General features: G+C 45.0%; 1 protein-coding gene across 1 annotated transcript in view; it reads right to left on the reverse strand.

Moving 5' to 3' along the window:
* The window catches only part of DNAI1 (dynein, axonemal, intermediate chain 1), a 138,499-nt gene that overhangs the window by 37,192 nt on the left and 73,703 nt on the right, over window positions 1-27,604 (reverse strand). The window contains exons 14-18 of the mRNA XM_010564240.1: window positions 22,195-22,284; window positions 17,451-17,538; window positions 15,528-15,607; window positions 8,855-9,003; window positions 7,328-7,427 (exon numbers count right to left, since the gene is read on the reverse strand). Coding sequence (XP_010562542.1) covers window positions 7,328-7,427; window positions 8,855-9,003; window positions 15,528-15,607; window positions 17,451-17,538; window positions 22,195-22,284 — 507 coding nt within the window. The remainder of the gene's footprint in view (window positions 1-7,327; window positions 7,428-8,854; window positions 9,004-15,527; window positions 15,608-17,450; window positions 17,539-22,194; window positions 22,285-27,604) is intronic.

Below are 27,604 nucleotides of genomic sequence, written 5' to 3' on the forward strand. Positions count from 1 at the left end.
TGATCTACCAGGCCTGTTACTCTTAAGAACAGTATTATAGCAGTTTTATGTGGTACAGCCCTACTAAAACCTTACTCGACTGGCTGTTCCTTGATCTACCAGTGCTTACATATAGACCATTCAATGATTAGACCCAGGATCTTTCTGGATAGCATATTTAGGCTGCCTAATCTCTCCTGCACTGTCATGCTCCTGAATCCTGGGCAAAGAGTCTTTCCTCCAGTCCTCTGACACTTCCCTACTCTGCCATCCCGTCTCAAATACCTGATGAAAAACAGGGAGACTGTTTCAACCAGTCTCTTATGTGCCCTGGGGCAAATCTCCCAAGGCTGTGCTACGTGAATACATCTCAGCTGTGCGAGTCCCCCTGTGCTGTCTCTACTGTGACCCACAGCCCAGCTCCTGATGTCAGGCTGAAACTATGTCCTCATAGACTAGGACCAAGCTCCGTCTCTTCATGTGTTGGCAGGGTCCTGGCAATGCCCCACCACAGAGAATCAGCACTGGAGGCTGGGGCATGGGCAAAGGCAGGCAGTTGCACAAGCAAGGGCAGCATCAAGTCTGATGTCACTGCTCTCTACCACCTGCAGCCCTGTGGCAGGCCAGCAAAGCTGTTCATAAGGCAGATATTGAACTGTCACGGTTTGGAGACTGGCGTTTAAAATGAACCAGCACAGATTTCACGTCATTATGAAATGCCAAGCAATCAACATCAAGGTTCAGGAGCTGCTGTCTCTGTATAGCAGGATGGGGCAGACAGCTGGAGGCTCTCAGTGGCCCTAATGCCAATTGTCCCCACTTGCAAATTGAAACCTAAGTGAGGGGCCATTCTTAGCAGTGGCCGATAATGAAGAGCAGAGAGGCACCTAGGAGCAGCTTTCTAAACTCTCACAGATACTCCTGATGGGCTCTGTGCCCCCAGTAAGTTTTTATGCAAAGTCTAACAGGTGAATCAATGAAATCTTTGGAGATGCTGCCCAAGTAATTTTTTCATTCACATATGTCCATGCAAGCAGAAAAAGGCAGACTTGGTTCCTGTGTGGCTGAATGAACTAGTTAATCTCAGCAGGTGGGTTTCATCAAAATGCTGTGTTTCATAACCTGAAAGAGCAATAGCTCTAGTAATGAAAAACTGGCTTGCAAGCTTCTGTGTAAGAAAAAATTCCTGCAAAGCCACTGACAAAATTTATCAGTTTGACTTTGCACTGAAACCAACTACTGTGCTGACAAAGTCACCTCACCTGCAACTCAGTATCTAAGGGATGTGCGTGAGCAGTAGTGTCCTGAGGTGCCTGATGCACATCTTGAGGCTTGGAGCCCACCAGAACATCCTATGATGGGATGGGAGCTGCAGCAGGATAGAGGTGAGGGCTCAGACCCTGCAGAGCAAACCAGTCTTCCAGGCCAGCTTTATTCCCTAAAAGCATCTGCAGGGGGAGAAGAAATGCAAGTGCACAGAGAGCCTCATGGCTGGGGTAGAAGAAGGGAGGACACACCAACTGGCACAAAGTAGAGGCAGCATTTATTCCAGGGACTCTGCCCATCTACCTCATTGATCTTTGACATGCCACCAGCCCTTGTTTTAAAGCAGATGTAAGTCTGCCCAGCAGTCCACATCAATCTCAACGATTCAGCAGGGAATAAGAAAGAGCCTTTTAGGTTTTGTGGCAGAAGAAAATGAACAGTTTTACTGGAAAACAACCACTTATGCTGTGAATACAATTTCAAAGCCATTTTAAGAAAGCCCTTGCCCACTTCAGCCTACTTAAAGGTCCTTCTGGGTGATGGCAAAGGGATCTGCACTCATTTAGTGTTTTTACACCCAAGCAATTGCCCCAGCCATGGTGCAGAGAGCCAGGAGATGCCTCATCCCAGCCCTGCAGAGGTAGCAGTGGTCCCATAAGGCATGGAAAAACCCCATGGGCTACTGCAGAAGGGTAGGAGGAAAGACTCAGATGTGTCAGGGACATCTGTAGCTGTGAGGGGTTCACAGTCCTGACTCCCATGGGCAAAAGCATCAACTGATGCTGAGAGGTCTGCTGGCACCCCTGATTCATGCCTTACAAGGAGAGGCAGTATTAGGTCCAAAATACCCAGTGAAATATTTGCAAACCTGAAAGGTTTAGCAAGCCTCTTATCTGCAAAATCGTTCATGGTTTTAAAGACAGAGATTGGCTTTTGCTGCCAGTCAATGCTAAATGGGCAGTAAGTCTCTGCAAATTGCTGTATGAACACACACACATGCCAGCGCTAAACAAGTGCTTCTCTCCTAGCTGGGAAAGGATGAGTATCATCAAGACAACAGGTATTTCTTATGCATCTTATCTTGTAAGTGAGATACTACAGGAACCTGGTCTTCAAGACTTCACATACAAAAGAGTTGATCAGTAAAATATGTTTATGTAAGCAGGAAAGGGCACACTCACTTCCTGAGCAGCAGAAACCATTAGCTAATTTCCTGAAGGTTTGGGTCATTTCAAGTATTTCACATCTTGAAAGGTCAACAGCTTCAGTAATGAGGAAAAGCCCTGGAGCATATGTCTGAATAGCTCTCTCTGCAGAGTGCACACTAGGATGGCATTTATCTTGAGGCTATCAATATTTACTAAAGAAGGCTGTAACACCATCTTGCTATTGCTGCATTAGTCATGAAGGACACAGATCACAAAAACATGAGAGCAAATGGACTTGTACTTAGTGCATGCTCCCAAGCCTGTTGTAAAACCTGTGGGATTCTCCTTCTCACACAAGGACATTTCATAGCGCCACAGGGTTAGAAGGTAATTCAGGTTGGAAGAGACCCCCAGCAGACTCTACTCCAACCTCCTGCCCAAAGCAGGGTCAGCTCTGAGGTCAGATGTGGTTGCTCAGGTCTCTACCCAATCTGGTCTTGAAAATCTCCATGGACAGAGATGGCACAACCTCTCTAGGCAAGCTCTTCCATTACCTGACTGCCTTCACAGTGAAAGTTTTTTCTTACATCCAGTCCAAACCTCTTTTTTCAACTCATTTCAGCTGTTGTGTCTCATCCTCCCTTCATGCACTGCTGTGAAGAGCTTGGCTCTAACTTCTTGATGACTTCCTTGTAGGTACCAGCAGGCTGTTGCTGGGTTCATTCTCCAGGCTGAACAAGTCCAGCTTGACCACACCATTACAGCCATTGTATGGGGCAGCTGTGGCCCACAGCCTGAGATCCAGCCATCTGGGGCCACTTGTGACATGGCTGTCTTTGGCTTTTTTAACAGGGGTAACAATTCATGCATGAATTCAGCACAAGCATCTGCATGCCTCGAGTGAGCCAGAAGCAGAGGTCTGCGGCATTGCCCCTGTACAGCACAACCTGCCAACACCATTTCCTTATTTAAGGAAAGTAAGTAAAAGAAGCCCAGGAATGGAATTTCAGAGATGATTCCCCTTTTTACATGTTTCTTTTTTTTTTTTCTTCTGCTTCAAGCTTAAGTTTGAGATGGGCTTAAAGCAAACTCCCAAAGGCAAATCCTGCTGAATGCTGCAGGGATTGAATACCACCCTTCCCCATTTCTCTGCCTTCTGTCCTTACAATGTCCTGACCAACATCCCCAGATTTCCTGCACCCTAAGTGTAAGGGTCCAGGTATCCAAATCTACCTCCACTTTTTTTTTTAATTTCCAAAGCAGGTGTCTCATCCCAGCTAGCCTTTTTCTTCATGTCAGGCTTTTATCATTTACAACCTAAACTAAACTAGATGTTCTCTAACCTCATTTTACTTCAGTGCTAATCACATCAGTATCTGCACCCACGTCCCTGTAGGAGATGGCCTGGAGGGACCACAGAGCTGCTGCCTGCCAACTGAGCTGCAGGACTCATGTTTAGAAATAACAGATCTCCCCACCTGTCTGCTTTAGGAACCACTGTGGAGTCTTCAAGGAATGCAAGTGTCATCTGAAATGCAATCACAGAGGAAAACTGCAGTGGACTTAGCACACTGACTGAAACCAAAGCAGAATGCTCTATAGCAACCACTCTGAGTGCATCCAGCAGAGACTAGCTTCCATAAAAACAGCTGGCTGTCCAGTCCTTTTAAACTCAGGCCACTTATTTAGGCACCTAGTTATAGAATTGGGATTTTTTTTCCAGGCAGTGTTGGCATGGATGTGCACGTCTCAGTGACCATTTTATTTTATTTTAATTTTCATTGCAAATCGTTTATGCTCATTCTGGAATAAAATGGCCATCAGGCAGAGTAAGAGACTAAGGAAATTACCCAGAACATGATAAAGAGCAATAGTAGCAGTCAGCATCCACTGTACCAGCAGCAGAACACGCACATTCAGGTTATTTATGAAGAGATGGTGCTGTCCAAAGAAGATGCTCAGCTGCCAACACACACATTTTATTATCATGCCCTTGATATTTACAGTTTTCCTTAAATCTCTACCTCTTGGATTCATGGGGATTGAGAGATTTTTAGATTCTAAAATGCCCCAATTTCCAAGTCAGTCTTAGGAGTTAGGGGGGTGATACACACATTTTGGACACATAGCATCAGCTTGAATGAGGAAATGTGTTTTTCAAAATATGCCAGGTATGCCTTTAAGACTGCAATTAGGGCTTGTTTTTAAAACAACCTCCAGGCAACCTTCAAGTTTTGCAGGCATAATTATGTGTGGATGCAAAGCTAGAGGCTGTTTATGAACAGGAGGCCTTTAATGTTTTATTTTCTGGCTGCATGTCCTGTAGTTTTCTGTATCATAGAATCATAGAATATCCTGTTAATATCCTGTTAATGTAGATTTTTTCCCAGCATTAATGGAGACTGCCTTTTGCGAGGCGCTGAGTTATTCCCAAGAAGTGCGCTCTGCTACAAAGTGGAATATGTCCCGGAATGAAAAGGCTGTAAACAACTATTTATTCCACTTCCACTGCAGATCTAGAGGGTTCTGTTCAAAACAGAAACTAAACCATGTCTCAGACACACCCTGCTGCAAACCAGTGTGGTTAGTGGCTAACAGAGGCCCAGAATTTCTATCAGCATCGGTCCTGGCCAGCCTACTGCAATGAGAAGGCAAGTCTTGCCTGGAAGATTTCCTGGCAGCCAATCTTCTCAGAGTTTGGGATTAAAAGCATAAAGCAGAATTAGATCCTACTAGATTAGGATCTAATTAGGATTACTGAATTAGATCAAAGGTAGGATAGCCAAGGTGAGATACCCTGGGTGCAGTGCTGCCAAGTCAGACAGTCTTCTGTCTCATACAAACTCCAGGCCCATGGATACTGCAGCTAATGTGATGCTGCAACAACACAGCTAGAGTCACGGCAGCAGTGGCTAGGACAAGCTAGGGGTGGGATGGAAAGACCTCATTGCACAAACTCTTGCCAAGTCCATAGAAGCTTCTCTGCAGCAGGTAAAGCTCTGACAAAGAACCTGGCCCAAGCAAGTAGCATGAAGCCTCCCTAGAGATGAGGCATCACTGCAGAAACTTGACCACATGAGTAAGAAATCGCCTAGTGTTTACCTTCCATCTGCTCATGCTGCCCCGGATGTATCACTGCCTGTAGACATCTCCATCCTCTTCCCCACAGTCAGGCTCCAAGCACAGCTGGGGTACCCACAGTTCTCTGCACTGCTCACCCCAGCACTCAATCAAAGCTGTGAATGTCAGCAGGACCCTTGCCAGGTTTGAGGGCACACACAACTTCCCTTGTGGAAAACAAGTCAGAGGATGTGTAACACTGAATGCATTCATTTCATTCATGCAGGCCCTTCATTTGGTATATGGGAGAATGGAGACAGAAAGATCCATGAACAAATGGCCTAATCCTGACCCTGCCTGTCATGGAAAAGCATCAACACTGCTTTCTGTAGGTTGTGGCACCTTGAACTTTCCAGGGAGACCAGATGCCCCAGTGAAGAGATTTCTATTGCTTAGCTTGGGAGTGACAAATGCACGGACTGAGACAGTGTATCAGTGAAATGAATTTTTTGCTATAACATAAAGGTTAAACTGCAATAAAGTTGCCAAGGCATCAATTCAATGATAGAGATATATAAAGGCCATCTTTTTGCTAGAGTAATTTGACCAAACTGCACAGAATTCCCAATTTTTACCAGCAAAACATACAGCCCATGGTGACAGAGCAATGTGGTCTTACAGTACAAAACCAGTGTTGATGGATAGCTATGTGCCCTGGCTACTTGCCAGGCCCAAATTAACCATCTGAGCTACTAGTAGGGGCAAAAATATAACTGCCATGATCTCAATATTAGGACTGGCCTAAGTACTTCATTACCAAATCATTAGTCTTGGAGACAGCCTCACACAGTAGGAAAATGTTGATTTTATTTAATTGGAACAAAGTTCTATTGGCTGACCCTGGGCATATTACTATAATTGATTTTTTAATATCTATATAAGTATATAACCACTTTATTCTATTGCTTCTCTATACCTTGGAAGTTCAGACCAATGACCTGATGTCAGCTCATACTAGGGGTGCTGTGATCTGTAGCATCATCTCTCCATCCCCAGGGATGCACTGGTCAATAAGCTGATTTAACATAGAGGGAGTTTTTTCTCCTGGCATGTGCAAGCTGCACACCTGCACTGTTGTAGTCAACACAAGAGCAAGCAGAGACTTGCATGCATTTGCAACATCTACCTTAATGCAGCAGGAGTGGCACTGAGAAGGAGCGAGCAATTCATACCCAGGGATGTGCCTGCCAAGGGCAGGAAAGCATAGGAAAAAGTAGCCTGTCCTTGAACAGGACTGCAGCAAGGTTTGGCTTGCTTATGCTAGAGGTTGTGGGGGCTCGGCCCCCAAGAAGCATCTGTGCTTAGAGGAGAGGGCCCACATGCATTTCTGATGGGTTTCTCAAGGCTGCAGTGAGATGTGCAGCTGATCCTCAGCATGTGATAAAGGCCCTTTGATTTGTGATTTAACATCAGCTGTTTGCATGATTGGGCTGCAGCTGAGACATTACTAGCCTTATTGCTTGTAGGGGTGTGGCAGACCTTAGGGGGAGAAGGAGTAAGAAATGCTGCTGTTCAGGTTTCCTTATCTCTGTTGCTTTATGACTTCTGTATCCTCTGTAATCAGACTGAGCAAAAATGAATTAATAGTTTTAGGGCCCTGAGCTACAAAAATGAACCTGTCATCCTAAGGCAAGCAGCTCAGGCAAGCTGCAGCCAAGTCAGCCCATACCTGTGGTGGATTCCTGCTGGTGGGGGATCTGCAGCTCCCTGACATGCTTGGCCAGGACTGGGCTGACCTGTCCCCATGTTCAACTCTAATCTCCCTTGACTTTCTCTCAGCTCAAATCAGAGCAGTGTTGCTCCCAGCCTCTTACCTTGCCATCAGTGGTGACTGCAGCAAAGACTGTGGAGGAGTAAGGGGACCATGCAACATCCCCTACAGCAGAATTCAGATCATAAATAAACATTGGAGTCCTGTAAAAAAAGGGGGGGGGGGAGAAGAACTCATTTAAACACATGCTGCTCTGGAAGTGAATCACTGAGCTATAAACACTTTGATGCTCCAGCATATGTTGTTCAAGGCCAGCTGCAGAAGTGGGAGATGGGGTATTTCCCTATGTCAGATACCAGCCAGGGTCTGAGCCAAAGGCAAAGCAAAGCTGAGCATCAACCCAAATGGGTCCTGCTGCAATGAGAAGAAAGGTATAATGTTTCTTTCTTTCTGAAAGCATGTCCTGGTTTCAGCTGGGATGTAGTTAACTGTCTTCCTAGTAGCTGGTACAGTGCTCTGTTTTGAGTTCAGTATGTGAAGAATGTTGATAACACTGATGTTTTCAGTTGTTGCTCAGTAGTGTTTAGACTAGAGTCAAGGATTTTTCAGCGTCTCATGCCCAGCCAGGGCAGCTGACCCAAACTGGCCAACAGTGTATTCCGTACCATGGGACGTCCCATCTAGTTTAGGAACTGGGAAGGGGGGGCGGGGAATCGCCGCTCGGGGACTGGCTGGGTGTCGGTCGGCGGGTGGTGAGCAATTGCCCTGCGCATCATTTGTACATTCCAATCCTTTTATTACTACTGTTGTCATTTTATTAGTGTTATCATTATCATTATTAGTTTCTTCTTTTCTGTTCTATTAAACCGTTCTTATCTCAACCCAGGAGTTTTACTTCTTTTCCTGATTTTCTCCCCCATCCCACTGGATGGGGGGGAGTGAGTGAGCGGCTGCATGGTGCTTAGTTGCTGGCTGGGGTTAAACCACGACAAAGCATTTTGAAAGCTTCCCTCCAACACACACAGCAAGATGGACTCTCTCTGGGTAAAAATCATACGGGAAAAAGTGATTTTCCCTCTCTGGACTCCTGACAACAACATTGAATATTAGAGCAGTATTGGCAACAGGAAATATTTGACTCTGACTGATTTACAACAAAATCAATTTCCTGATTGAAACCAGACATTCCTCAACCACTAACCCTGAAATTCATTATGTATTTTTAAATGTTCCAATTTATTTTTTTTTGTCTCCCTGGCTCTTAGGGGGTGTCTGGCCCCCAAGGCCATCAGCCAGCCCCTTACATTTCTCTATCGCATTGCTCCAGAAGAATAACTCTGACATAGTAGTTCCTGCCTGAAGAAAGCCAGGCCTGAAGCGAAGCAGTCAGGCTCTGTGCTGAGCTGCACTGCTTGGCAAGTTCCTGGGGCAGCCAATGCTAGCTAAATCTTGTACCTCATACCTGGTGAGTACAAATCTGAGTCATCAGCTCCCAAAACAGAAATAAGAGGAATTAGCAATAGCAACACCTAAGAGGGAAACTGAGACTGAGGTATGAGCAGTGTCGACATATGCAGCTGGCATGTCAGGCTGGACCTCCCCACCCATGCCAGGACCCAGCAGGACCTACTTGACGGTGTGATCCCAGATCTTGACTGTCCAGTCAGAGCTGCAGGAAATGAAGACTTTCAAGTGGTAGGGATTCCAGCTGACTGAGTCCACAGCCATGTGATGGGCTTCAAACACATCCAGACACTGGCTTGAATAGCATTTTGAACACTGCAATGGAAAGAACTAGTCAGTAATCAGAGCTAGACCTTCTTCTGGAGCTCACATTCCTGCAGAAAGATGCCTCTGAATACTTGTATGGCCTCCCAGGCTCTTCTGGGCTCACTGGGAAGAGGTGGCTGGTACCCAGAGGTGCTATAGAAACTATGTAATTTAGCGCATGCTGTTTCACCCCACCTGCAGGCAACACAGAGGTAGGAATTGAAGTTGTCTGGTTGAATTTACAGCCAGAGCCAGGCCCCAGAGCCCATTCTCCACTGCAGGAGTTCCATCACCTTCCTGCCAGCCCAGGCTCCTGCTGTGCCCCTGTAAAAGGCTCTCGGGAAAGGCAGGGGAAAATGGTTCTTGTGCTGCTCAGGAGTACACAGCAGCTTTTGCATTTGAAATATCACAATTAAAACCTTCAGTAATGGTGCTCTCAGCACTAGAATGACCTATCAGAGCCTTTGGCTCTAAGGATTTTGGGAACATGCCAAAAGTCCCTTCCCTGCCATCACCCTGTGACAGCCTGCTCTGAGAGCCTTCCCCACCACACGGCTCTGCAGCTCTTTCTCTTGTGCTACTCGTGACATCCCAGAGGTGTGTGAGAACCAGAAGAGGTTGGCCAGCACTCAGGCATGTCCCCAACGGGCAGGTGGGCCACCCTGTACCCCAGCCAACACCAGCCTGTAAACTGGGCAAACCCTGCACATGCACACGAGGGTCAGGCCAGCAGCATCACAGCCATGGGTGCTAATGAATGGCAAAATGTAGGATGTGTGCAAGAGCTGGAAAACATTTGGGAGCCTTGGAAAAGTCACTTGTGTGTAAGCTCATGAAAGGGGGGACAAATTACAATCTGCTTGTCTGCATGAGTAGAATACGGGACTCGATCCAGATCCTGTCAGTTCTGTGTACACAGAAAAATGAGGTTATCCTCCTCAAACCTCTTACTCTCTGAGAGGACTGGAGGCTTCCTTCGTTAGCAGCAAGGACCTCATCTTGGTTGTGTTCTCAACACACAAGCTGTATCTACACAGCAGATTGGGATTGGTTTCAGGATTTTCTGTTGGTCTGCCTTGGTACTGTCACTACAAGGACTTTTCAGCGCCTTTCATTACTCCCTAATGAATGCAGCAACACATCATCTGCCCGAGGAGCAGAATTGCTGAAGTGTTACATGACTTTTTAATTCTTGCAAACCAAAGCTCTAACTAATCATTATGCTTAACTGTTTGTTACACATGACACTCACTGTCTAGGTACTCAGACCTGTTTTCTTCTGATGCCCTTGTGCACTGGCACAGATACTGGATTGAGGGTGCTAAACTATTCACACAGCAGCAGATCCTGCATCCCTGGGAGGCTTGCTGTGGTAGGAAATGGAAACAAGAAAGTGGCTTATGTCCCACCGAGATTTACTGACAGTGTCTATAGTTTGCTAATAGTTTGTTAGTTTGGTGCATACTCTGTCTCTGAGTTATTGTCCCTGTGTGTAATTATGGGACTGAAATCTCCTTTAATGGCATGTTTCATAACTTTACTCCATAATTCTAAATGTTCAGCCACCAGGAAAATTGGTACTTGGTTTGTTTTGAAAGTCACTTTGCTGGGAACAGACAGAATGGGTCATAAGTAATTAACACAAGACAGAAGCTGCTTTATCCATCTGTCCTTCCAAGTACGTGGATTGAAGGTCCCTAATACCTGAGGACTTTGAAGAGTGAGATCCTAACCAGATTTGTCTTCATCCAACAGAACAAAATGATCGGTGCTCTGTTTTTAAAGCCTTGTTGGGCCTGAGCCCTTGATCAGTGCAGCTCTCTGGGCACTGGTACAGGAGGCTCGTCATGCTCTGGGATGTGATCTCCAATACTGGCTTTGCAGTCTGCAAATCTGACCCAGAGCTGAGGCCTGCGCCCTGACAGGAAAGGGGTCTGCAGTTTTCCTATGAAATCATCAGCAAAAAGGATTCTGCAGGGCAGGTGCCCAGCTGTGTCCCTTGTGAGAAACAAACCCTGCGTGCCTGCTTTAGCCTTAAGCCATACACTGTGCTCTGGCAGTGCCTACCAGCCCCACACCATGATCACCCCAACCTTTGGTATTGCCTCTGATGTGTGAGACAGGATCATGTTCTTACCAAGATGCATTTTGAAGAAACACCACAAACCTGACATAAAGCTCAGAAAGGAGTATGACTTTAATGAACAAAAGAGTTTTTGACCTAACTAGAACTCCTGGCAAAGTGTTCCCCTACTATTCACTTTAAAAATCCTACAGTTATTAGACACATGTCAGGATGAAAACAAAACCACTGGGAAATGTGATGCCTAACTCCTGACAAGACAGCTTTGAAGAGGATGAGTAGGTTCAGGGAGCAGGTATTTGTGCAGCCTGTCTGATCTTCTAGAGCACTGCCCCAATTTGCCGAGAGTGTTCTCCAATTTAAATGGTGGTAGATCTGTGTGAATAGTAAATAGTATTTTTATGATAAGACATGAAAGCAAGAATGTGTCTATGGCAATACAGGAAATCAGTACGAAGATGACTGGTGATAGGGCTACAAAACATAGGGGAGGAATACTGGGAGGAAAGGAGAACTCCAAGGAGACAAACCTTATGAATAATCTTAATTAACCGCACTTCAGTTTATGCTAGATGTTAGCCTGACACAAAACTCCTCCGCATCCATGGTGAATGGATGGTTATCAGTGTCCTTATAATGTAGAGGGTTTCTTTAGTCACTAACAGAAACATTGAGACTCTAAGCAATATAGAAATCCAAAACCCAATATTTTTTCAAAGGATGTTTGTATCTGGCAACTGAAGGAGTACTGCCCAACACTGGAACTCCCAGGCAGATCAGGACACCCACTGTTCTTCGGAAACCACTGACACAAATGTGTCCTGTGTTCTTGTGGACAGCTGTTACCAGCAACACCAGAGGGTCTCCTTAGTTTTTGCTCAGTGCCTTCTTTTTGAGACCTGTAACAGAAATGCTAAGATTTGTAGAAAGGCTTACAAATGGAAACAGAGGCATGTGAATGCATCGGAAGAAACAACAGGAAATGGTAAAAGAAGGAATCTGTGTTAATTGATGAATGCAGTCAGTCAAGTGACAAGATAACCAGACAGAACAAATAGAAGCCCCAAAGATAAGGTGGCGAGAAGATGAGGAACAGAACTCAAGTCATAAAATATCCAAGGAAAACAACATTGCCTTAGACAAAGCAAGACTAGACACTGAGGCAAACGATCTCTCCATTCCTAAAGGGTCACTGGAAGTCAGAGCCTGTCCAGAAACCAGTTTGTCATCATCATTTCAGGAAAATCCAAAAGATGTGATAAGGTCTCAACAGCCAGCATCCTTTGTCATCTGTATAACCACAAGAAATCCTGACCTGACCACACAGATACGAATGTCCTGGTGCTTAGTGTGAGAATGAGTTTTGTTTAAAATTAGAATCACCTTTTCCTTCTAAAAGTCTTGGATTGAGTTTTATTATATTCATTTGTTACCCTCTCAAGCAAACTGCGTAAGACTGAAAAAAACCCCTCTCATATGAATACGTTCAAATCTTATCATAATTTTTCTGTTGAAGCCCTGTTTATTAAGAAGTAATTCTGATGAAAGAGTTGAAGCCACTATAATGTTTCAATATGATCTCAGAGGCCATACTTTTTGATACCAAAGCTGAACAATTCCTAAACAGCAATTAAGATATGCAAAGAGGCAGTTTCGCATTACAGAATCATATTAGTGCAGAAACAGTTTGTCCTCTACATAAAAGGGCAATAGATAGGTCTGTGTGTAATAAAGATAATGATTTCTTGGCTTCAAAAACACTATTAACTAAGCCATTTTTAAAAATTCTTAATCGTTCCGCAGCTAAAGAATTAACATATTATTATGCTATTTGTGAGCATGCTTGTTCTCTGAAAAAATGCCTCCCTGAAATTCACTTTTCAATTTATTTAATAAATAATCTAAAATTCGGCCCATGCGGAGAGCAGCCGATGTTTGATCCCTGACCCATACAGCATATAAAGAGCTTGTCCCTCTCACTCAACTTACAGTGGGAAGGGCAAGTGCAGCAGAGACTCGAGCAGCTCACTCCTGCTCAGTGCAGCCACAGGACCCAAGAGCTGCTCAAATGGCTGCTGGACTGTCACTGTCCTCCGCATCTGAGCGGAGCAAGGCTCTGGAAGTTCTAGTAATGGGTCCAGATGTGCAATGTTTCAATAAAGGGTGTGACGAAGGTGCATGGTAGTCCTTGAGAAATGTCTGGAGCAGCAGTTGATCTCAAAACTTTTGAAACTGCTTGTAGCAAACTCGGGGGATGCTAAGGGTGCAAGCACTCTTCCCTTTGGTTTTGTGGACACTATGGAGGCCTGCTTGTGCTAGACACAAGACTTCTCTTCCCTGTGTTAGCCCATACAATCTGATGGAGGATTGCGTCTTCCTGCCCGTGGGAACACCTGAGTTTTATAGGGCATTGTTGCACAATGTGAGAGTGGTCTCACTTTTCGTTAAGGCTCACCAATGCAGGAATGTTTTGTTGCTTACCAGTAACCCTGAGATCAGCCTTAGCACCAATAAAAGAGAAGATCCTCTATAACAGTATCTCTTTGCATCTGTCCACCCAAGAAGTGGTTAAAACATCTGTGTGGCTTCATAGCTGGGATCACTCCTAATGTTAAAACCCCATTGTAGTTCTAGTTTCACTGAAGATCATCCAAGGCAGGAACACCTACAGTTTTGTTAATGCAAATGCTGCCAAATTCTGTTCCTATTCAGTCCTCCTCCACAAAGGATTTCCTTTGCTATGTAAATCAGCCAGGACACCAGTCTGAACATTTCTCCTGAACAGTTACTGGTGGCCCCCACCTAACACTGACACCCGTCACTCACCTGAGCATAGAGGAAGTTAAAACATGGTTCCTTACTGGCTTTTGATCAGGACTAGACACAACAGTACCCAAACAATTTGGAGTACAATACCCAGGGTACTAACTCCCATGGGCGACCAGCCAACTCAGAACATCTGCCCATGACTGAACAGATGCTTCGTATCATGAAAGCATCAACAAAAAGCCATTGCACATACATCACTGCCCATCGCCCATCAGCCCAGCCCCCCCACTTTTTCCATTTCCCTTCTATACCTGTCTTGTCCAATGCAAGTAAACACTACTTAGAAATCCTCCCTAGATACTGCCTGGCAGAGGAAGAGATTTCAATCGGCACCATCCCTCTGGAAGGGATACAAATTTGTTAAGTCTGTCTTGCCTAAATGATTGATACTGATTTCAGAATATGATTTACTTTGGGATCTTTTTCTCTGTTTTGTTTCCATTTTGCAGGCAGGATGTGGGGAAGGAGCTTACAGCATCCTCTAGGGATGGCTGGATGGTTCAGCTCTCCACGTCAGCCTCCAGCTGTTGGCCCACCTCCCCCCCTGAAGGGCTGTGGCTACGATATTAACAAAGCCCCAAAGCCAGCTCAGAGGAATGCTGTGCAAACAAAAGCTATATGAGTAAGCAGCTACTGGCTTTATTTTCAAGGCTAAATACAGCAGAGCTCAAAACTTGCTATTTTTAGCTTGATTTCTTAAGAAAACACAATGTCTGTGTCCTGCTATCTGCTTGTCTGTCCTCACAAACAACTTTTGACCTCACTGGCAATTTCAGCCAAAGCTGGCTGCACGTGGGACTTGGCAATATTAGGTCTTATACATTTTATAAAAAGGGATGGCCGTACAGTGCAAACATCTGGGCAGTGCCGCCACCCCGGGAAGGGCAAGCAAGCTTCGCTGCTGCCCTCACCACATGGCTGGAGCTGGCTGGCCGACAGCTCTCAGCTGGTGCTAGAAACCAAGGCGTCAGGCTGCAGGAGGGCACTGAAGGGGAGGTAGCCAGCACTGTCTGCAGGAATCAAGGGTTATAGCATGGCAGTGGGATCACTGAGCTGGGGACGGCATGGGGGTTGTCAGAGGAAGGAAGGATTAGAATAGACAGTGAGGAACTGGAGATACGAGGGCAAGGAGAAAGTGGGACTAGGGAAAGGATCTGGGATGTAATTGTGCAAAGGAAGGGCTGCGGGACACCAATCCATAGGAAACAAGGCTTCATAAGCCTCACTGCTCATGGGATAACAGGTCTGAAATGGCAAAGAGATGAGATTTTTCCTGCCATTTCCCCATAGCCATGAGGACAGAGGATCAATGCCTTTTAACTTCTGCTCTGATCATAGTTAGCACCTCACTTGCACAGCTGCAATCTGCAAAGCATTCTGGGATGCAGTTTGCATGAAAAACGTTTCTGCAAAATAAGGTCTTAATTGGGTCTGTGCAGACAGCTCCCTGCGACCCTCTGTGGCTCTGTGCTGGTCTCAGGCTCACCACAGGGATCCGAGGGCAGGACCAGGCTCTGAAGTTGTACTTTGTTACTGCCTCAGCAAACAGTTAAGATGATGAACCTGAAAGACAAGCCCAGGTCAGGGGATGTAAAACAAGGGACAAAGAAACCATTCTTACCTTATAGATCTTTCCCTCTTCAGTACCAACAAGAAACAAATAGTCTATCTTTTTGTGAAAATCAAACGATGTCCCACAGCCTGTTAACAGAAGAAAGGTCTGTCAGACAGACAATTGGTTCATCTGGCCAGCCCATGCTCCCTGCCTATGGTACACACACACTGCCAGTGTTTTCAGAAGTGATTTATTAGCCAGAAGCTCCAAAAGAAATTAGAGCCACCCCTTCTGCAAACACTTTCCAAGCTGTGCTGGTCCCCAAGACCCGCAATTTGAGAAGCCAACACAGAGAAAGGGAAAAAGGAACTGGAAGATCTGGAAGGGAACTTGAAGAACAGATTGGCCTGGGATTCACTTTGGTAAGAATTTAAAATGCCTGGTGCAAATGTAAGAGTCATGAGGACCAGGTCTGCCTCCTGTTGGGGAAGAACAGATCTTCTCTGTTTGTTTAGTATGCACAAAAATATAAATGGTTTCCCATGCATAAAAGAGCCCGGAGAGGAAACAGCACACCATACCTCCCTGTGCTCTTTTCATCCTTAGGTCAGAAGCCATTTAGCAGGTTCACTTCAGTAAAGCCAATAGTAAAGGATGTGATTTGGGAAGAAGTATTCTACCAGGCACAGAAGGATCCTGTTAACTTCAAGAGCCCTGAATTGAGCAACACTGTGAATTGTGTTTAGAACAGGGGTCAGCCACAACAGGAGGTGACTCTTTGAGATTTTGTGGCTTCTGCTCCTGAGGCAGATGCAACATCATCAAAGAAAGCCAATTGGCATGGTAGTGAGAGAAAAGTTCAGCAGGGTCCTTGAGCAGAAGATGGGATGTCTGCTGAGTGCCAGAGCTACTTGGGGCTGTTGACCAGCAGGGACACTCACAGCAATCATCAGATCAGAAACAGGAACAAGCAGACAAGACTCAGAAGCACATAGTTACAGAGAACTTTCTGCAAAGGCAGCTGTCTTAAACATTAACAAAATGTAGTCCTCAAAGGAATTGTTAAGGTCGTTTCAACCCTGTAATACTGTCTGCATTTTTAACACTGAAATAGATTGTTACATATTCAAGCCAAGACTTTGAAAATCCATTTCCCAGTAACACTAAATAAATAATCCCAAAGCCTCTGGGAGTTCTGCAGTGTACTGCTTTAGCTGGTCTCTTGCAACCTATGGGGCAATGCAAATCCTCTCACAAACAAATTGTTCAGCAGCTACCAGCCTAGAAACACAGCAATCCTCAAATGCAGAGCAAGTCCCTTCTCCAAATCCAGGCCACAGCTTCACAGCCAAAAGCAGGTGCAGTAGGATGATTAGGAGATTCCTCAAGGCTCCCTGTGTAGTCCAGGACCACCACAGTTGACTCATCCCATCCTATCTCAAACACAGGATGGTCAGGATGAGAGGATTCAGCCTAGAAGGACTGCACTGTCTCCAGCTTGAACGGAGGGAGCCTAACATAGTAGCTCAGAATAGATGCTGTGCTTTTAGGGAGCCAAAACCTAATGAGGCACATCCCACCACTGGCTGGATGAGCTGTGCACTCAGAAAGGGCAATGGTTGTTTTTCATCTTGATTTGGCCAGTCCAGATCAATGTCTGGTATGACCAAACTGACTTAGTTTTCACAAATACACGTAAATGCCTGTGCCTTGTCCACATTGGGATATCCCAGTAAAATGGACATTTTTTGAATTAATGTTAATCTTTTTCTGCAAGTAAAGGCAAGATGTAACTAGCAAAACGTGACTCAATTAGAGGCCATTGCTCCAGACAGACTTTGCCCTACTACATGATGAAAGCAAGAAGGTGTAACCCTTCTTTAGCTCCTTTCTATCTCAACACTCCACTCCTAATTTAATTCCACAGAATGACTGATTAGAGGCTTTGTGTCAGTAATTAATCAGCATGGCAAGGACTTGGGCTCCTACCAAGTGTTTGCAGCTGCAGCCCCTCTGGCCCCTGCATCGTTGTTCCCTCTACTGACAGCTTGATGACATCTGTATGAACCAGCTCATTCTGTAGGCAGAGGAGATTCCACATGAATAACAGGCTTTACAGCAACAATACAGAGACATTCAGTGCTTTGAAATGGCAAATTTTATGGAGGAATTTTAAAAAGCTGTCCAAAAGTTGCTTAATGTTTCAAGCTTGCAGTTGGCAACTTGCTAACGTGCTGTTTTACATAAAACCCCCAGGAAACTGATGCTTTGGTGCACTGGAACTGAGACCCACTGGTACATCACACAGACACATGCACCTGACCTGGAAAGCTTTGGGTTTCGGGTCAATGTTTTTGAGTGGAGGTTGACACCATCAGCTTAAGTAATTGTGTTAAGTGAAATCACCCTGCCTGGTTTAAGATGGGTGTCACATATTACCATGGAGCTAACAAAACCCACACTAATGGATAGTAACTTACCACCTTGCCAGTCTTTGCTTCTTACCATCTTCCTAAAATCACCAGAGCAGCCTCAGTTCCCAATAGTCACAACCTCACGGACTCTGAGATACAATTAACAACATCTAGCAAGCAGCTCCCCCAAGGGAAAAGTGTCCAATGTTGCTGTTATTAGCAGAGCTCTAAAAAGCTCTCATTGCAGGCCATCACACTGCTGTGGTAGGTGATGCGTGAACATAGGGCAAAAAGGCTCTGTCCCAAAGAGTTTACAGTCAAGGTGGGAGACAGAAGACAGATGAAAATAGACACAATGTGGGTAAGTATGAGGAAACGACGAGAGGGCAAAGATCCATTCTTAGATGAGCTTTGGGAATTAAAATACCACTGCAGAATGGAATTGGTTGTGAATATAAGAATACCCTGGGGCTGATAAAAAGAACAAAGAACTAAAGATTAAATTAGTAAGCAGTGTGGGCTGAGGACTGGATGTTTTCATGAATCTGCAGATTTCCCACCGGAGCACTGCAAGAACAAAACATAACTTTTTAGCTCAGTGAATCAAGCTTTAGTTGGAGCTTCTCTAAACCCAGAGCAGGACTCAGGTGGAAAAAGAGATTCTGCCTGGCAAAGACAATCCCAGGGAATTGCATGTTAGGGAAGGTGGGAGAAAACCTTGTAAGCATCTGTTCAGTACTGCAGTTTGGAGGGGGCAGCATTCTGTAAGACATTTTTATCCTATTTTGGGGGTACAAATTTACAGAAGGTTCAAGAAAGGTCAAAACCCATAAAATAACATACTTCTTTCTCACTAATTTGCACTGCTGCACACCCATGTGCCCTGGCCTGTTGATGGCAGTAACTGTTCTGTGAGAGAGCAGCAAGAAGCAGGACAGACTCCTGCAGAGTCCTAACTTCTGTTAGTGACTCTTCTTGCAGCATGTGGGTTACGTCAAGTCAGATTCAGTGGGTAAAGGCAGGAGTCATGCTAAGAAAGAGGCCGTATATGCTGGTGTATTGTGCAAGAATTGGCAAGAGCAGTGCCCAGAGCATCCAGGAGCAGAGAATATTCCACATGCTGCTTGCTGCCCATCCAAATGGGAGTGCTGGTGGGCTGCTGGGAGCGCAGTCAGAACATGCTGAGCAGGCACTTGCCTCTGCTCAGGTTCCCAGGTATGCCTGCTCTCCAGACAGCATCTGCCCTGTCAACATCATGGCTGGTGGCCACATGAGTCTGGCCTGAAGAGGAGCTTTGGAGCTGCCCACAGCTGATCATGTCCATATACCTGGTGTGTCTAACAGAAGTCAGATGTGTCATCTGGGCAGGCCCAGAGACGTGCTAGCCCACTTACTCTCTGTTCTGGTAGAAAGGCAAACCTCACAGGACCTCCTGTCTAAGCACACACCTTTCTGCAGCCTTTCTCTGAAGATGCCTCCCAGCACCTCCACCTGGCTAAGGCCTCTGTGGACAGCTTCTGTAGCCTCTTGCCTTCACGAAGGATCTTACTTGTGCAGACTTCCCTGTTGTGCTGCTTTTATTGTGTACCCAGCTTCACAGCCTGGAAAATGCATCTGTTCCTGGGGCTGTTTGTCTACAGAGCCATTTGCATATTCCTCTGGGTAAACAGACTGTCGACAGTTTGGCCTTCCAGGAATACTGAACAATAATATGTTGCTTCTGCCTAACAATTGTAAGGATTAGCGAATTAGACCTTGCAGGTGCCTGTTTCCCTTTAGTTGTCATTAGCCTCAAGTGATGAAGGAGGCCCAGAGCTGTTCAGTAATTTAGCTCTAGGTCATGTAGGAAGGGTGAACTACGACTGCTAATCAAACCTGGGATTGCTGAGGATCAGTCTGAGAAGCAGTGCCAGGCTGCATCCCAACTGATTCCTTGACGCGGCTCTGGCAACTCTCCTTTTTGATAGGCAACATGTGCACCCAAGGTGGGAGAGTAGTGTCATCCAGCTGCAGAAGTCCTGCATCCTTCCTTGCCATTCTACACCTTCATGATGACCCAAAATAAAGGCAAGATGATAGCCTAAGAACACACAGCTCATGAAGTTTGTCCAAAGCGAGTGTGCCCATTTCTAACAGAGACAACCACTATGGTCAAGGCAGATAAACTGTCCCTAGCTAACATTTGACAACTCTTCTATCCAAATTTTGAGTGTGGCTTCCCAAATATCCAGCTGGAAGTAATAATGAATTTATTCACTTTCTCCTCTCAGCTTTGGAAGTGTCAAACAGCTATCAGTGTTTGAAGAAGCTTTACTTCTGGATAGTCCTATCAAAAAGATTAACAAAGCTCTCTTTCATTTATTCCCTATTTGCACTATGGATTTGCAGAATAGACGACCTCTTGAGTCTCTTCAATTTTATTCTAAATAAAACCCAGAGATAGCTCTTTTGTAAAACTGGAATTCAAGCAGACTGTCTATTTCTCCTTGTTGGGTACAAAACCACAGATTGTAACAAAACACACTTTTCATTCTGTTTCTTGCTTTCTGTGTTGAATCTCCATTCAAAAAACCAAACCAGACAGCACCTAAAACTTTGCTGTTTTCCACCCCTGCCTGCTAAGTACATACCAGCTCTGGCAGTTTCAGAGGTAACTTCACCTCAAAAAAGTCTCAAAACAGTACTTTTCACGTGGATGTGGCCAAGTTTATAACAGAAGTGCAAGGAATAAGGAGAAATGACATCATGCTAAGTGGATGCAGGTCTTAGAATTCGCACCAACAATGCTTAAGTATGTATACCCACATGCTCAAGGGACAGAAAAAAAAATAGCTTATGATGTGAGAACACAGTTAAGCACAGATGAATCACAGAAACGTTGCAAAAGACCCTCTACCAGATGAGTTGCCATCAGAGTCCATCTGCACTCTTAGGTTGTCCCATTTCTGGCATTTCTCTGAAGTGAGAGGCTTAACCCAGCGTTTCTTGCCTCCTAAGTGCAGCACACTGTCCACACTCAGTTACTGGGGCTCAGCTGATGGGTGTAACCTGCCAAGTCACCTCAACTGTGTATGTTTAGGTGTAGGGGTGTATTACCCACTTTAACATAAATCTTTTGGCCATTTCTATACAGGGGATAAAACAGGAGCTGAGTGCTAGGACAACATTAGCTTGTCCCTGTCTAGGGAGCTCTGAGATCTCCTTTGGGAGAAGGACTTGGGACACACTTGCAGGAGGGATTTTTGTATCTAAAGCTGCATGTGTGAACCTGGAGGAGTTTATAAAAAAGAACTTAATAATCAATGTCATCTGCATGCACCTACCATGTTCATTAGAAGAGGCTCCCACTCCTGAAGTGTACATGAGACTAACATTTACATATAATATTAGACATGAATCCCTGCCCATGGCAGCAAGGCCTAAAATTTTCAGAACAGACAAGCCTTGAATAGCTTGGTATAACAGGTGGAAAAAATGAGCATCTAAGGATGTAAAGAAATTTCTTTGCTTGCTGGGGAATAATGGGATAGCCGCTTCAAACTCATATTTAGGGAAATTCAATTATTTTTTAAGTAAAAGATTTTGAAATCTTCAAAATGTAAAATCAAATAGCCAATAGAAAAAGACATGTTGAGCTTCAGAGACATAAATCTAAGGGGCATTTAGGGACATTAATGCTGAGTTTCTATCAACATATGTACTCCAAAAGAAAAGATGATCAAAGGCAGGGCATGCAAATGAGTTAACAGTATTTCTCTTGGGTGTAAGCTGGCAATGCCATGGCAGGGGGAAACCCTCTGCCTGTCTGATTGCATGTTGCCATCCCACCGCAAATGTGAGCTTACTCTGTGCTACCTTGGCCACAAGTGGAGAAATTTGCATCATCCCTCTCCCGTTCTGAATTGCAATCTGTAGGGGAGCATTTTTGGGGTGGGAGTCTTGAAACTGAGGAAGAAAAACAGATTATTCTGCTCTGTCTCTGGGTGACCCTCCTGGGACAAGGAAAGTTTCAGAGCAAGGAACAGTCTTGAATTCCTGCAGCTGCAAAGCAGAAAAATAATCTCTCATACTCAGGCCCATGGGGTGCTACAAGTGCAGGCAGGATGAAGGTTAGGTCTTGAGCAAGGAGCAGGCTGGTTCTGCTCATTTCAGAGTTTAACATGGAGCCCCAGACCTAGCTGTGACTCCTGCAATCTTTTGCTGCCACTTCTTTTCAAACCTGACTCTTTATAAATAAAAATAAAACTAATGCATCATTGGACTTTGGAGGCTATTGGTTATCATTTGGCTGGGAAAAGAAATTGCCACCTACTGTTTACCTTAGCTAAAGTCCATGAAACAATCCTCCCATCCGAGGAGACGGAGAAGAAGTTCAAATTGTTGTCCATGTCATCCTTCTGCCACTTGACCTTAAAACAAGAAGACAGTCCTAGTCAGCACAGGGCACTCAGCATTAGCAGGACAGAGTCCCATGGCCTCAGCAGGGTCTTCTGAAATCCTTCCTAAAGAGCAGCTTGTTTCCACCCCAGAGGCCTGCTGGTGCATAGCATGTATGAACATCCTTACCTCCACAGGCAGTTTCAGAAGTGCCCCCAGCACTCCCGTCATTCACTGTCCTGCAGGGATGCTCCAGAGAGGGGGCAAAGCCCCACATCTGGGGACTCTGCTCCCATGGCCATCTGACCCAGCAGCAACAGAAGCATTGCCATCAAGGATGGGCCTTGTGAGGTGTCTGGGCTATGCAGCACTCTGCACTATGGCACAACACCGTCCCAGAGATCCCTAAGACATCTCCAGACAACACCAGCAGTGCCACAGAAAGGTCCCCATGACACCTTGAGTACATCACTGACCCTGCACAAACTAACCCCTTCCCATTTGGCTAATTACTCCAAGTGCAGTGCCATATGGCTACCCTTCAGCCAGACAACCTCAAATTAGCTTTCTGTCCCTATGTGGGGTGCAGACAAGCCCTTGCAGGCAACATGTGACATGGATCCTTGGGGCACTTCTGTTTCAGGGAGATGAAAATGTCTCCATTAAAATTGAAATCCTCCCTACACCTTCAGAGCATCTGCCTGCCTGGTAAGGAGATTTGCCTTTTGACTGTGACAGCTCAGCAGGAGAGATTAGAACTCAGATAAATGGCTTACAGTTTAGAAAAGACATTTCAGTTAGACCAAAAGCATTAAGAACGCTCAATTTTCAGATCTGGGAATTCAATCAGACTGAAGGGAAAAGGATGACTTGTCACTGGGCCCGTCAGCACACACTCCTGTGGGCATCTGTCAGTTCAGGAAGGGGACAAGCACATCAGGAGGTTCTGCTGAGATTTTCAAAGGTATATCTGTTCCTGTCCAAGCACTTCAGCAGACACATTTCCTTAAACATCATCCTATAAACATGATAAATGGGCATGATTACCCTAGAGCTTACCAAATACTCTATCTATGACCAGCTATTTATCTGGTAGCTATTCCAGAAAACAAGCAGCATTCTCAATACATTAATTACACAGACTGGGTATTCTGATGGTACTTCCCTGGGAAAAACAGTGTTAATTCTGTTTTGTAAAATTGTTTATAGTGTGAAGGTCTGTGGAGCATGAAAATTCAGCAAGACACTCAGCAAAGTGTAATTAATCCTCTAGTGAACAGGTTTCCTACCTAGAACACACTATTCTGAGGAAGGAAAAATAAAACGTAAAAGGAATCCATCTGAGAATACATCAAAATGCCAGTTTCATGTCCGTAAGGTGCAACTGAAGAGTCTGAAGTGACATATACCTTTGAACATTCTTGCACAAGTGAAATCTTAAGTTTCCAAGTGGAACCACTTCTGCTATCTGGCATTAAAGGAATGGTGTAATTCAATATGGCCCAGAATAAAATGGCTAATGATAAAAAGACAGGTTCAATGGCACATATGGAGAACAGTGATTTCCAAGGCTGGTTATCGTGCACAAAATGTGCTGGGTATATTCCAGGAACATCTCCCTGGGATCATGAGCTACTGCTGACAATGACGGTCACTAGCAGCTGCTTCAGATGAAAGGGTTGGTGTAGTGAGGAGTTTTAACTGAAAGTGAGAAATGCAGAGTTCAGGGGAACTGGTTACAAACACACACCCAACATGTCTCATGCTGGGCACAGAAAAAGGGTCATGTTTTAAATCAGAGCTTTTTAAAATGCTACTCTAAAATTGTCTGACAATAAGATGTTTTTATTTGTATTTCCAACACAGGTCTCCTCTAACTCATGCTCTTCCTCTTCAGCCTATTTTCCCAAATTTTTGGGAAAAACAGTCACACTTCCCAGCCCACCTCTAAGGCAAACTGACTTCGCTTGAGGTAGGGGAAGGTATTTCTCTAGACAGTATCTCCTATGAAAACACTGTGCAAAGGTTTTGCCATTTAAACCTGGGAGGACAAGTGGCTCAGATAACCTCTACTGGGACAAGACTACACTGCAGTAAAAGGGGCTCTCCAGTATCTGAAACCTGCAGCCTGGAACCAGCAATGCCCTGAGCTGCACGTGGAAGACAAATGCAGGTGACACACACCTGTACTGCTGTAGCATGGGTCTGAGCCGTCCTGAAGCCCAGAGCCACCATCTGTGTTGCTTACTCAGTGTACACACTAGGATCAGAGCTGGTCCAGACCCTCTCTGAAGGGAGAGTCCCAACTTGCCCCAATCAGAGTGTATGTCCAGGCGCTCATCAGTAAGCTCTGCTCAAGCTGTCCAAGGGCAGCTGCAGCTGAGTACCCAGCCCATGTCTATGCTAACACAATGTGTTGCAGGAACCTTGCCTGGAGGTGACCAACAACGTAAGCACTATCATGAGCTCATGGGTTTTTTTTCCCAAGCCAATTCCTTTCAGCATTCCCCAAGCAAAGAGCTTTTCCCCACGGTTTGCCCACTCCAAATACCCTCTCTCTGATGGGAATCCATTCAAGTTTTCTATTATCAGTACTCAGTTAGGTGTCTCAACCACTTCTCTTCATGCGTTACACAGACAGGTGGAGTCATCAGTCCCAAAAAGCAAGTAGGCTGATTTGCTTGGGGTACCCTTGCTCCTACATTCAAAGCAGTCAATAGTACAGAAGCTAGGCACATATTGTAGACAGTTTGAACACAGTCCCTCAAGGGCATCAGGATCTGCCCACAGATGACTGTCAGCAGCTCTCAGTGACGTTAGCCTGAATTTCAGAAAACAGAAATTGGCACTTAATACTTTCAATTTTCCTTCAGCACCTCTGACACCTTAATAGTGTTTGTGATCTTTTCCTCCTGATCTATGAATCCCATAAATGCTTATTAGAGTAATTAGCCTTCATGATACTGCAATCAAATCGGGCATCTGCTCAGAACTGGCCTTTTCTCAGCTCCCAGAGGCCCATGAACATGGCACAACCTCTTGCTATTAGCAGTATCTGTGCTGTGCTGGGTGGGGCATTTGACAAGTGAACGAGGCAAATGTGTGCATAGTGGCAAGAAGTTAATTCTTTCCTGAAGCATGTGATAATCAACCCAGGATTTTGGCTGCAATTTACAGCAAAATTTCAGTTATGATACAGTAAGAGTAGAGAACCACATGAGAAAGGAAAGTGTGCAGAAACAGCAGAAAGGAGACAAGTAAACACAGAGCAGCAAGTCATTTGCTGTGCCTGATCATGATGGGACCTGTAATAAAATCAAGGATCCACTGCTATTTTTTCAGTGTAGTCTTTAACTTGACTATTTTTGCAGTGCAAAATTAGTGTGTGAAACTCACTGCTGTTAGAAGAGCCTACCACTTTTTATTTCTTAAAGCCTGTTTATTTATAAAGAAGTTGAGACTATTCAAACTCCTATTTGTTCATAGGAAAGTAAAGATTAAAACCTGCATGTTCACTACTATGTACAGCAGGTTAGCAGGGCAATAATCCATTCATTCTTAGCAAAGGAATATTGTCATCTTTGTCTATGGCAGCTGGTAATGGCTCCTGTCCAGCAGGAGATTAGACCATTTATCCAACCAGATTTGAAAACTCCCATGTTTCTGATGTCATTCCTACAAAAGAAATAATGCTTGATCAGTTTTCATGGTACGGAGGTTGTTAGTCACTTGCATTGACAAAATACAATTGGTCAAAGTCATCCTGGCCATGAGGCTGACTTGAGTGCTTTTCAAGCAGCCACAGGCAGCATCTGCCTGCCTTTCTTGTAAGGTGACACCTGCTACTGCAAACACAAATCCCTCCAGCTGGTCCTCAGTTTGCCAAAGCTCAGCTGTGGGGTGCCACATGCAACACATGCACATTGACTGATGAGCAATTCCTTCCCTCTTGATTAATTATCCTTCAGGGGAGCCCTTTGCCAGCATTGGAATACCATGGCCCTGCTGACAGCTGCCCTAAGTGAAATAAGAGGATTTTGGTCATTCAATGCCCAGAAAGACAAATAAAGTCTGCCACAGGCAGAGAAGAGGAAAGAGAAAGGTATTATCAAATCCCCAGGTCACCCTTACATGAACTGGCCAAGTAAGATGCTCAGATGACTCCAGCAAGCAAACAACCCCTCGGAGCTGCTGAGGAAAGTCCCTGTCAATATGACCTGGGGACAAACTCCTTCCAGTGCCAACCTGGCAGTCAGTACAGTCCTAAGCAAAACCATCATAGCAATGCAGGGTTTGGAGGGACACGAAAACGGTATCTATTCTGCTCTGAGGCAGGATCAGACACACCCCCACCATTGGTGACAATGCACATAGGCTGTTCTCACAAGCCTCCAAGAACAGGCACTCAACAACCTCCCTGTAGATACATCAGTGCTTAATTGGCCTCATACAGGAAATTTCCTTTACCACAAGTCAAACCCATTACTCCTTACCATATCCCCAGTGGACACAGAGAACAACGGTTTATTCTTCTTTTTATAAGAGTCTTCAAATGGGCAAGAAAAAGTTGCTGTTATTTGGCTCCTTTCTCTTTTTTCCCAACCGAACAAAACCAATTACTTCAACTGTTGCTTCCAGGTCCTGCTCTGCAAGCTTTCACCATTCCTGTTCATCCCCTTCAGCCTTTCTCTGCAGCTGCAAACACATGGTACAGAGCCACCCCTAGGCACTAGCAGACAGGAGTTACAACGTCCTTTATCTTATATTCCTGCTAATAAATCAGAATGACACTTGTCTTTGTGTAACAGTATTCCATTGCTGACCACTGGTGATCTGCTATACTCTTCCCTTCTGGCACCCTGCTGCCTAGCCAGTCATCCCCTGGTTTGTATCTGTGCATTTAATTTCCCCTTTCTAGACATAGTATCTGCTCTCATCTTTATTGAATTTCATCACATTGATTTTGGTACTTTCTTCCAATTTATCAAGATCATTTTGAACATAATCATGTCCTGCAAAGTGCCTTGTCCTCCCAAGGGGGCTTCCCTATTCTGTAATTGGAGTTGTTAATGAAAGTATTGATCACAAGAAGACCAGGACTGACAGCTGGAGGGTCTCACTTGTAGCAGCTTCAGAGCCTGACAGCAAGCTCTGTATAACTGCTCTTTGAGCACAGTCCCTGAGCCACCTGTGCAGCCTCTTTATGGTGATTTTACCTAATTCATATTTCTCTATTTTGGTTGTAAGAATGTCACTGTGTGAGCCTGGATCAAAAGCTTTAGTCAAGTCAAGATGGATAGAGGTGATAACCTTGACTGCCCCCCCTTCTTCATGAGGCCCATTTCTCAGAAA

Source organism: Haliaeetus leucocephalus, unplaced genomic scaffold (genome assembly GCF_000737465.1).
Source record: "Haliaeetus leucocephalus isolate CR32 unplaced genomic scaffold, Haliaeetus_leucocephalus-4.0 Scaffold176, whole genome shotgun sequence".
Taxonomy (NCBI): domain Eukaryota; kingdom Metazoa; phylum Chordata; class Aves; order Accipitriformes; family Accipitridae; genus Haliaeetus; species Haliaeetus leucocephalus.